Source organism: Equus quagga, chromosome 4, assembly GCF_021613505.1.
Source record: "Equus quagga isolate Etosha38 chromosome 4, UCLA_HA_Equagga_1.0, whole genome shotgun sequence".
Taxonomy (NCBI): Eukaryota; Metazoa; Chordata; class Mammalia; order Perissodactyla; family Equidae; genus Equus; species Equus quagga.
In genome coordinates, this window is record NC_060270.1 from 110460507 (window position 1) to 110471218 (window position 10712).

A 10712-nucleotide genomic window follows, 5' to 3' on the forward strand; every position below is an offset into this window, starting at 1 on the left:
CTCCTGAGTGTCCTCGGCATTGCCCATTGCTGGGTGGAAGTTCTCTCCTGCGGTTAACTTGGTTGCTTCTCTCTGCGGGGGAAGAGATTCCTCTCCTCGTTGGAGGAAGCCCTCCCACCTCTGCTGCAAAGCCCCACTTTCTAGGCTCCCCACCTCCAACTGCCCCCTCTTTCTAGCATTTCCTTTTTACCACATCCTAAAACACAGACTCAACACTTTTGCCCTGACCTTGCTATCTGAGCTAGCTGCTTCTGAAACTCATAATCCACTTCCTGTCCCCACCTCAGTTCTGAAAGTGGGTCCTCAAAGCTTCCTCTCGAAGCAAACAGACCATGTTTCTTATTCCCCTTTCCTCTACCCGGTCACCACTGCCCCCAATGCCCTTGGACAGCCCTGGGGTCTTGCTCATTCTCCCACCTCCACCGGGTTGCTTCCTCTTGCCTCTCTCTTTTTCCTTTGGCTGCTTTGATGGTTCTTCTCCCTGTGTTCATCTTTTTTTTTTTTTCAGGAAGATTAGCCCTGAACTAACTGCTGCCAATCCTCCTCTTTTTGCTGAGGAAGACTGGCCCTGAGCTAACGTCCGTGCCCATCTTCCTCTACTTTATATGTGGGACTCCTACCACAGCGTGGCGTGCCAAGTGGTGCCATGCCCGCACCTGGGATCCAAACCGGCGAACAGTGTCCGTGAAGTGGAACGTTCACACTTAACCTCTGCGCCACCGGCCGGCCCCTGTTCATCTTTTAATTGTGGTTTCCCTCAAAATTCTGCTGTAGCTTTTCTCTACCTGCTCGATCTCCCCTCAGCCCAAGGAGCTCACTTATTCAGCCATCACCACTCACCAAACGTTCCCGAGTCCTGACCCCTCGCCGCCCTATCGCTGTGCTGCCACTTGCCGCACTTCCAGCTTTCTGCAAGCTTTTCCCCGTGAACATCCAGCCCAGATCTCAGACTCAACAGCCCCAAAATGAATTCACTACTTCTACTTAACTCCAAACTGTCTCCCATCCTTATTCTCCCACTTTTGTCAGCAACTGAACCATTCTTGTTGCTTCACAGGCTGAAACCTTGGGATCCTTTTAGGTTTTTTTTTAACAGCTTTATTGAGACATAATCATTCACCATACAATTCACCCATCTAAAGTGCAATGGTTTTTAGCATAGTCACAGAGTTGTGCAACCATCACCACAATCAATTTTAGAATATTTTACCCCCACCAAAGGAAAAAAGCAATCATTCCCTATTCTCCCCTCCCTCCAGCCCCTGGCCACCACTATTCTACCTTCTGTCTGTGAATTTGTCTATTCCAGACCTTTCATGCAAACGGAAACATACTATACGTGATCTTTTGTGACTGGTTTCTTTCACTTGGCATGATGTTTTCAAAATTCATCCATGTCGTAACGTGTATCAGTATTTCATTCCTTTTTACAGCTGAATAATATTCCATTGTAAAAATGTAACACATTTTATTTATCTGTTCATCAGTTCATGGACACTTGGGTGGTTTCTACCTTTTGGCCATTGAGAATAATGCTGCTATGATATTCATGTACGAGCTTTTGTGTGGACATTAGATTTTCAATTATCTCTGATACAGACTTAGGAGTAGAATTTTCACTCCATGTTTAACACTTGCGGAACTCAAATTGTTTTTCAAAGTGGCTGTACCATTTGACATTCCTGCCAGCAGTGTGCGAGTGTTCCAGTTTCACCACATCGCTGCCAACACTTGCTATTATCTTTCTCGCCACAGCCATCCTAGTAGTGGATGGGCTGGAGTGGTTCAGAGAGGCTTATCCAGGAGCAGGGGTTTGGAGGAGACTTTAAGGCCTATAGGATTTTAATGGGATGCAAAGAAAGGAACACAATGGAGGAGGAAAGGACAGCAAGGAGAGAACTCCCCTTTCACTGAGAAGCTGAATAACCATGGAAGATGAAGTTTTGCGTCTTTGATTTGCTGGTGTAGACAGGGTAAGGCCAGATTAGAGAAGTCAAGGAGAGGAGTTTGGCCCCCGACGCTATATATATAGGAGTTTATTGTAGGCTCCTGAGCAGGTGAATTACATGAATTCAATTCCATTTCTTAATTGGTTTTCTCACTTGGTTTTGATTTGTGTTTCAGTGGTGGCTAATATGTGGAGCATCTTTTCATGTGCTTATTTGCCTTTTGTATATCTATTTTGGAGACATGTCTATTCAAATCTTTTTCCTAATTTTTAATTGGGTTAGTTGTCTTTTTATTGTTGAGTTACAAGAGCTCTTTATACATTATAGACACAAGTCTCTATTAGAGACATAATTCACAAATATTTTTCTCCCATTCTGTGGGTTGTCTTTTCACTTTCTTGACGATATCCTTTGAAGCACAAAGTTTTAAATTTTGATGAAAGTCTATTTTATCTTTTGTCACTTGTGCTGTTGGTGTATCTAAGAAGGCTCAGCCTACCCCAAGGTCCTGAAGCCTTACTCCTGTGTTTTCTTCTATGAGTTTTATAGTTCAACTCTTACATTTAGGTCTATGATCCATTTAGAGTTAGTTTTTACATCTGGTGTCAGGAAGATGTCCAACATCATTCTTTTACATGTAGATATCCAGTTGTCCCAGCACCACTTGTCAAAAGAAGGATCTTCTTCATTTTTCCCTTCATTTTATCTCTTATTCCAACCTGTCATCAAGTTTTCCTTTTTCCCTTTAAACTGTCTGTATCTCTTTCACTACCACTACCAGTTCCCAGTGGAGGCCTTCAGCATCTTACACCTAGATAATTTCATCTACGTCTATCCTTCCAAGCTCTCAGCAAGGCAACCCTCCCAGGGAAGGAAATTTAAGAAATGGAATTGAATTCATGTAATTCACCTGCTCAGGAGCCTACAATAAACTCCTATATATACAGCGTCGGGGCCAAACTCCTCTCCTTGACTTCTCTAATCTGGCCTTACCCTGTCTCCACCAGCAAATCAAAGACGCAAAACTTCATCTTCCATGGTCATTCAGCTTCTCAGTGAAAGGGGAGTTCTCTCCTTGCTGTCCTTTCCTCCTCCATTGCGTTCCTTTCTTTGCATCCCATTAAAATCCTATAGGCCTTAAAGTCTCCTCCAAACCCCTGCTCCTGGATAAGCCTCTCTGAACCACTCCAGCCCTCACCAAAGCTCTCCTCTGAATCCCTACTGCGTTTGTGTGTTCTGTAACACCAAACAATCACTATGCAGATGACACTGGTAGACACAATTCCACTCTACCACCCAACACCAATGAGCGTTTATTGAACAGCTGCGGAAGTTCCCAGCACTGTGCAGGCATGACGCGTATCATGCAAATGCTGTTCCCTCTTGCCATCATATGGAGGAATCGAATCCAATGGGATAAAGGACCCCCCTAGATCTAGAATTCCACTCCTCCATCCATCGTAAACTGACCTAATTCTGAAGTTTAAGCTTCAAGTTAACTCAAGGTTTCCAGTTGAGGAAACTTTCCAGGCTAGCGTTTTCCAAAGATTCCCAGTATTATTATTTCTTGAGACTGAAACACCCTTGGTCAGCTGTATCAATGATGGAGCCCCTGTTTCAGACACAAGCGTTAGGGCATCTGCTGCTTAAACTGGGAGACCACTCCAAATCCTCAAAGCCAGCTTTGAGAGTATTAGATTGCAACTCCTCCCCGTCACCACCATTTAAAAAAAAATCTTTCAAATTGAAGAGGCAAAGTTTGATCCTGTCCATGTTGGGAGCCGAGAACAATGCAGCTTTCTGCTCTAGCTCGACTTCAAAAGACTGCCAAGCGACCGCTCTAAGAATACTTGGTTGGAGATGACTGAAGAAATGCACAGGCTTCCTCCTGCGACTCGGTGCCCCGCTAGCACCAGGGCAGTTCCTTCCTCTCCCAGCACCTTAATAAAGCAACGACTGGTACTGTGTTAACCAGGCAGATGCGGGCAACTGGAAGGTTGAACCTTTCACAGAGGGGGCGAGATCTGGGCGGATAAGCAACACCCTGCTGTAAAGAGAACTAAGAATTTGTAGTAATGACCTAAATAATGTATAGGTTTTTTTAAAAAAAAAATCAATTGGAGATGGATGACTGGTCGGATTGATTCCAGAGGCGTGAGTCGCAGGTTGCTGCAAGAAAATGCAGGAAGTGAGGTACCAGACTCGGGCACGAAGCAGCCACCCCAGAGTTCTCAGCACTCTTTCTGGAGTGGATCCCCAAGTGCGCAGCGAAGGTCCGCCCACCGCGCGAGGGCCTCTGTGGGTCCACCCGCTCGCCTCTTCTCGCAGGTGGCACCGGCTTAGCGCTCTCCGCCCGCCAGCGAAGAAACGGCAACGCAAACTTGCCGGCCTTGGAACCCTGCTATTTGGAGAGCGGCCCCGCCGCGCCAGCCGCTGCCGGAGGCTGGTATTCAACCTCCCCGCCCCCCGCCGCGGCTAAAGTTTGCTCCCTATTCGCCGATCTCCCCCCACCTCCGCCCTCGGGCTGGAGGACCACAGAGGAGTTCCTGGGTCCTCCGTGCACAAACACGCCCACCAACAAAAGAAAGCCCATTAAATCTTCCCTCCTCTGAACTCGCGCCCCAGCGGATACCTCTTTGAACTGACCCCCGCCCCCGCAGCCCCCGCAGCCCCTGCGCTGTCTGGGGCTCGCCCGGCCCTCCTGGGCTCCCTCCCTCCCTCTTGGCTGCACACTTTTGCAGCGCGCTTGGTCTTTGATGTCTCTTTACATTATGGCAGAACAGCCACACGCTCTTCCCGGGCGCGGGGCTTTGTGTAACGGAACTGACATTTGGCCTTGATACCTGTATCTCTTGGTGATTGCAACAAATTTCTAAAATAAATATTGTACTTTGATCTCCCGGCATTGCATTTTTAATGGACGCTCCGAACATCACTTCATTAAGAATAAGTTTTTTGGGAGCCCCGAGTGCAAAGGGAGGGAGGCTACACAGCAGTTGGTAAAAGTCTCCCTCCAAACTTCAGCTCTCGCCTGGGAGGGCGGGAATCCTGGCGGGGCTTCACAAATAGAGGTGAGGCCGAGAGCAAGGACTTGGAACACTCAAGACAGGGCCTGCTGTGGGCCCCGCACTGTCCTAAAGACTTTGCATGCATTTCCTCTTTTAAGCCTACAAGCATTCTACAAGGTGAGCAATACTAAAGCCGCCATTTTACAAATTGGGAAACTGAGGCACAGAGGTTGAGTAACTTGCTCGCCAAGGTCACCAACTAGAAAGTGGTAACCAGAAATCTGGCTTCAGATTTTTCAGTCCGAGCTTTTAACCACCAAGCCACTACTCTCGCCCTGCTTGTGGTTTAATTGGATAATGTGGGCATCTTGGAGAAAAAGTTCTCTCCTGTAACAACTATGTAGATACGTTGGCTTTCCTTGCCTTTTTGTTAAAACAGCAAACTGATTCGGCAAATGAGAATGCCTTCCAGCCCGCTTGGCCCAGCCCGGCCCGCCTCCTGGGGACTGGCGGGTTCGAAGAGCTCAAAGGAGCGTGAGAGGAGACACGCTAGACCCGCTTCGACAGTGCCGACGTGTGCCTGTGCGGGTATGCGCCACCGGACTCCCTGCCTCTGACTTGCAACCGGGAAAGGGTTCCTTCGGGTCCCAGGCTGCGCGGGGCCTCGACCCGGTGGAAAGGAGTAGATCTGCCGGGCCTCGGAGCAAAACACTGAGTCCCCTCCCTTGCCCGGTCCCAGAGCATCCGGACCTCATCTTCAGGAGCCAGACCGCGGTGGCCAAGCTGTGCGGTCACTGCTCGTGGTTCTCGGGGTGCACCTTGCTGGAGAGAAGAGGGGCGTGCGAAGTGCTCATAGTATCTGGGCTCCTTGCGGCCCGGTCGTTTTCAGCAAGATGCTTTTATTTCGTTGGCGGGCCCTGGACATGGGGAAATGAGGGCCTGGTGGCGGAGTGTCCTGACCCCTAATGGGAATGCAGAAGGCACCAATATACAGCCCAGACTCCGAATCAGAAGTCTGTTGGAGTTGGGCTGATGGCTGGCGCCGAAAGGCGAGTTGGCCCCCCGGTCCATCCTCTCTTGTTACTCCTGGCCGCAGTGCGGTCCCTTGGAGGACCATGAGCGAGAAGGCCGGGCGCGAGATGGCTCGGAATGGATCCCCTGCACGGTCCGCGGCCTCGGCGAGAGGAGCCGGTGTCCACCGGAGGCCGGCTGCGGGGCCGGGGCGGCCGAACCCAGGCCGTCCATTCGGTTGCGCGGTCACCTGAGCCGGGCCGCCGGCCGGCGGCCTCTGACGGTTCCAGTCCCCCTAATCCCTCCAGCGCCGGGAGGACCCGCGGCGCCCCGCCTGCCTCTTCCTGCTTCCCCTCCTCGCTCCCGGGGAGGAAATCCCGGGGTCCTCACCACCCCGACAGGATGCAGGCAGGTGGCCCAAGGTCCCTCGTCGGCCAGCCGCGGCAGGCCACCGAGGGTTTGGGGGAACACACTCTGCTGCGCGTTTCCCTGACCCGGGCGAAGCACGCCCTGCGCCTGAAGAACTTTCTTTTCTTTCTAAAGGTGATGGGAAGAACAGTTTTTGACTTTTCTTTCCGGTCAGAGGGTCTCACATTATTCGTGGTTGGTTCAACAAAAGGCTTCCTCGACCGCGCCTTTCTTTTCTCGAGCAGCTAGTTCCCTGGTAGGTCTGCGCGGCTTGCAGGAGCGCGCGCTCGCTTGGCGGGGCTTAGGGGACACGGTGCTCGCATCGCTGGCGGCCTTCGGCGGGGCCCGATCGCGCTCAGCCGCCGTCCCGGCCCTCCACCGGAGCGCAGGGCTGCCCGCCTGGAGCGAGAAGAGCGAGACGGCAAAAAATCTTCCCTCTGGTGTATATTATGGGTTGCCTGGGTTTCTTGCCAAGCTTAGCATTGGGGGTAAGCGTGGCACTGGTGTTTTTCCTGGGCTCACTATTAGCAAAAGTTGTGGCGCGAGAAAACTTCCAGGTCGCCAGCAGGAACGTCACAAGAGGGCCCCCGTCGCTTATCAGTCGGGCAGCCCCGGAGCGTGTGCGCCACCCACCGCCGCCCTGGGCGGCCGCCCGGCCCCGCCCCGGGTCACAGCCCTGCCCGCCGCTCCACCGCGCCAGGCGGGTGGGCACGCTGCCGGCGGGGCGCGGTGTGTCCCACGCCCCGCCCCGGGAATTCCCTCGGGTCCGCGGGGTGCGCGGGCTGGTGCGCGGGCTGCTCGGGTGCAGGGTGTGTAAGTGCGGGGGGAGGGGAGAATTACCCTCATCTCTGTCTCAGAGTTCCGCGCCTGGAAGCCAGAGGCAGATTTCTCTGGAGATAACAAAGACACTTTGTCACTTCGTGCACTGCCTCGGTGCAAATCTTTAATTGCAAGGGAGTGTGTGTGGGTTGAGGGGGAGGGGGATCGAGTGTCTCAAGCAACCCAAGCGCGGGTCTCCAGGCGGCAAGGCCCCCTTTGATCAGGAAAATCCAATTATTTGTGTATATACATTTCCCACATAGTGATTACTTCATTAATTGTCCCGCCTTTATCTCCTCCCTTCCCATCCCCCTTAATAATCAGTTCTTTTATCCAGACCAACAAACACACCATAGGAGCTTTGTGGATTCAAAGGATTTGCTTTCGCTTCTGAAAGAGCCGCTATTCTTTGATGATTGGGTAGCGGCAAACTTCAAAGCCATAAATCTTCCCTCTGACTGGCTGGCAGCCCAGCAAAGTCCTTATCAAATTCTTGGAGGTGATCCTGAAGCGCTCAGACCGCGCGCGGGGCGACGAGCGGGGAGGGCCCCGGCCCGCAGAGCCGGCGCTGGGAGGAACGCTGGGCGGCCGCTCGTCCTCGCCCTCGAGTCTCCATGCCTCGGCGGCGCCCTGCTCCGCAGCCAACGTCCCGCAAGCTGTAGCCATGGCCGCCGTGGCCGTCCTCCGGAACGACTCGCTGCAGGCCTTCCTCCAGGTCGGGGCTGGGCTCGGAGGGGGCGAGGGAAAGGTGGGAAGGGTAGCGTCCAGACCTCTTCTGGTACTCTGTGCACCCTGAATCTCAAAGGGAACCCCGCCTAGTGGATGCCGCTGGAGTCAGACCTCGGAGTGCCTACGCCAACTTCACACCTAGCCTTGGTGTCAAGAGTGTGGCCTTTGGGAGAGGGACGCGCGGGTCCGGGGGTGGTTCGGAGTTGTGCGTCTGGCTGAGAACAGGGCCCGAGCTCACCCTGCTGGGCCATCCCGCTGATTTCAGCCCGGGGTGGGCGGGGGAGGAGCGCGAGAGGAGCGCGGAAACGAGAGCTTAAAAGATGCGAGGGAGGGCAGATGGGCAGCCTGGCTGTGGGTGTTTCCAGACCCTTTTTGATCGCGGAGCCGGGAGCGGCCCGTCGGATCCCTCTCTCCTCCCACTTTGTGCCGGCTTCCTCTGAGGCTGGCTGGCGTCTCTTTGCACCAAGTAGTTTAACAGGAAGCGCTCGCGCGCTCCGCGTTCAGGTAGTACAGGCACCAAAAGTTTCCCGGGACCGGTGGGTGGGTGCGAGTGGTGCGGTGGCAGGGGGGGACAGCCGGCACGGGGGAGGGGCGGCGGTATAACAGCTGGCCTGGGGGTGGCGGGCCAGCCCGGAAACCGCGCTTGGAGCGCTAACCTTTTGTCTCTTCTCCGCCCTCCCCTGCTGCCGCCCATGCAGGACCGCACCCCCAGCGCCTCCCCGGACCTGGGCAAGCACTCGCCCCTGGCGCTGCTGGCCGCCACCTGTAGCCGTATCGGCCAGCCGGGCGCCACGGCGCCCCCGGACTTCCTGCAGGTGCCCTACGACCCCGCGCTGGGCTCGCCCTCCAGGCTCTTTCACCCGTGGACCTCCGACATGCCTGCGCACTCGCCCGGCGCGCTGCCGCCCCCGCACCCCAGCCTGGGGCTGACGCCGCAGAAAACGCACCTGCAGCCGTCCTTCGGGGCGGCGCACGAACTGCCGCTCACGCCCCCCGCCGACCCCTCGTACCCCTACGAGTTCTCACCCGTCAAGATGCTGCCCTCGAGCATGGCGGCGCTGCCCGCCAGCTGCACGCCTGCATACGTGCCCTACGCGGCACAGGCGGCGCTGCCGCCCGGCTACTCCAACTTGCTGCCCCCGCCACCCCCGCCCCCGCCGCCCACGTGCCGCCAGCTGTCCCCCAACTCAGCCCCCGACGACCTCCCGTGGTGGAGTATCCCGCAGGCCGGCACGGGTCCGGGGCCGTCTGGGGTTCCGGGGAGCAGCTTATCTGGCGCCTGTGCCGGGGGCCCCCACGCGCCGCGCTTCCCGGCCTCAGCGGCCGCTGCTGCCGCCGCCGCCGCCGCCCTGCAGCGTGGCCTGGTGCTGGGCCCGTCGGACTTCGCGCAGTACCAGAGCCAGATCGCCGCGCTGCTGCAGACCAAGGCCCCCCTGGCGGCCACGGCCAGGAGGTGCCGCCGCTGCCGCTGCCCCAACTGCCAGGCGGCGGGCAGCGCCCCGGAGGCAGAGCCGGGCAAGAAGAAGCAGCACGTGTGCCACGTGCCGGGCTGCGGCAAGGTGTACGGCAAGACGTCGCACCTGAAGGCGCACCTGCGCTGGCACACGGGCGAGCGGCCCTTCGTGTGCAACTGGCTCTTCTGCGGCAAGAGCTTCACGCGCTCGGACGAGCTGCAGCGGCACCTGCGGACTCACACGGGCGAGAAGCGCTTCGCGTGTCCCGAGTGCGGCAAGCGCTTCATGCGCAGCGACCACCTCGCCAAGCACGTCAAGACGCACCAGAATAAGAAGCTCAAAGTTGCGGAGGCCGGGGTCAAGCGGGAGGACCCGCGGGACCTGTGAGCCTCCCCGGGGGCCGCTTGAGGCCTCTCCCGCCTCGGACTCCCTTCTCAGCACCTCTTAGGGGAGGCTCCGGGGGCCTGTGGGCAGGTGGCCGAGGGGAGACCCAACAGAGGCACTTGCCTCTTCCTGCTGCCCGATTCCCAAAGTGACGCCAGGCTCCCGGCTTCCCTGGCCCGGCCCGCGGACAGGGGCCCTGTGCCCGGGAGGGGCAGGGGAGGCCGGGCTGGGAGCTCTGCGTCAGTCACGCAAGGGCAGTTTCAAGCTCTGGACCATTCCCTTCGTCGGGGAGACCTACAGTTTTCGGGGACCACCCTGGGCTGACCTTGTATATAGGAAACGCTGCTGAATCAAAGCGGACGGCCCTTGGCAGATTTGAAATAGTGCTGGGGTTTTTTGCTAGGACCGGGCCGGGCTTTGTACAGGTTATTTAATAGCTTTGTTAAAGAATAATTATAATAATTATAACATTAATAAAAATGTTAACTTCTGTCCTCAGCTCCATGCAGAGCTACAGCATGAAATGTCTCTGTAAAGCAATCAGCAGTTGCAGCGTGAAAATAAATACGTTAACTCCGGGGTCACCTCGGGAGGACCCCGCTGAGCCGGTCTCATTTGATGTTTTCTTCCTCCGGGAGACTTTACAAAGCGGTCAGGTTTCACTGGGAATTTGAAGGTTCCTGTGCTGCCTGTGTCGGAGGCTTCTTTGGTTTGGAAGGTTCTGGGCAAGTGTGTTGGGTGCGTGATAAAGGCAGCAGGGCAGGGTCAGTTTTGTGGTAAAGAGGATAGGGCAAGATTTTCCGATCACTCGTTCGTTTCTCCTGCGGCCTTAGGCTTGACCAGAGACTGTCCGGCTTCCTGCTGCATGTACAGTACAGTTCTGTGAATTCCCTGTGGCTTTCCATTTGTTGGTGCTCTCAGCACAGAAGTCACGCTCGAGCTGCGCTTCC

At 55.5% G+C, this 10712-nt stretch overlaps 1 protein-coding gene across 1 annotated transcript; it reads left to right on the plus strand.

Moving 5' to 3' along the window:
* Positions 1–7552: 7552 nt before the first annotated feature.
* On the plus strand, positions 7553–10365 carry SP5 (Sp5 transcription factor). Its single transcript, XM_046659587.1, has 2 exons — positions 7553–7910; positions 8623–10365. The coding sequence occupies exons 1-2, from the start codon at positions 7860–7862 to the stop codon at positions 9763–9765; spliced, it is 1194 nt and encodes a 397-aa protein (XP_046515543.1). The 5' UTR covers positions 7553–7859; the 3' UTR covers positions 9766–10365.
* Positions 10366–10712: the final 347 nt, after the last annotated feature.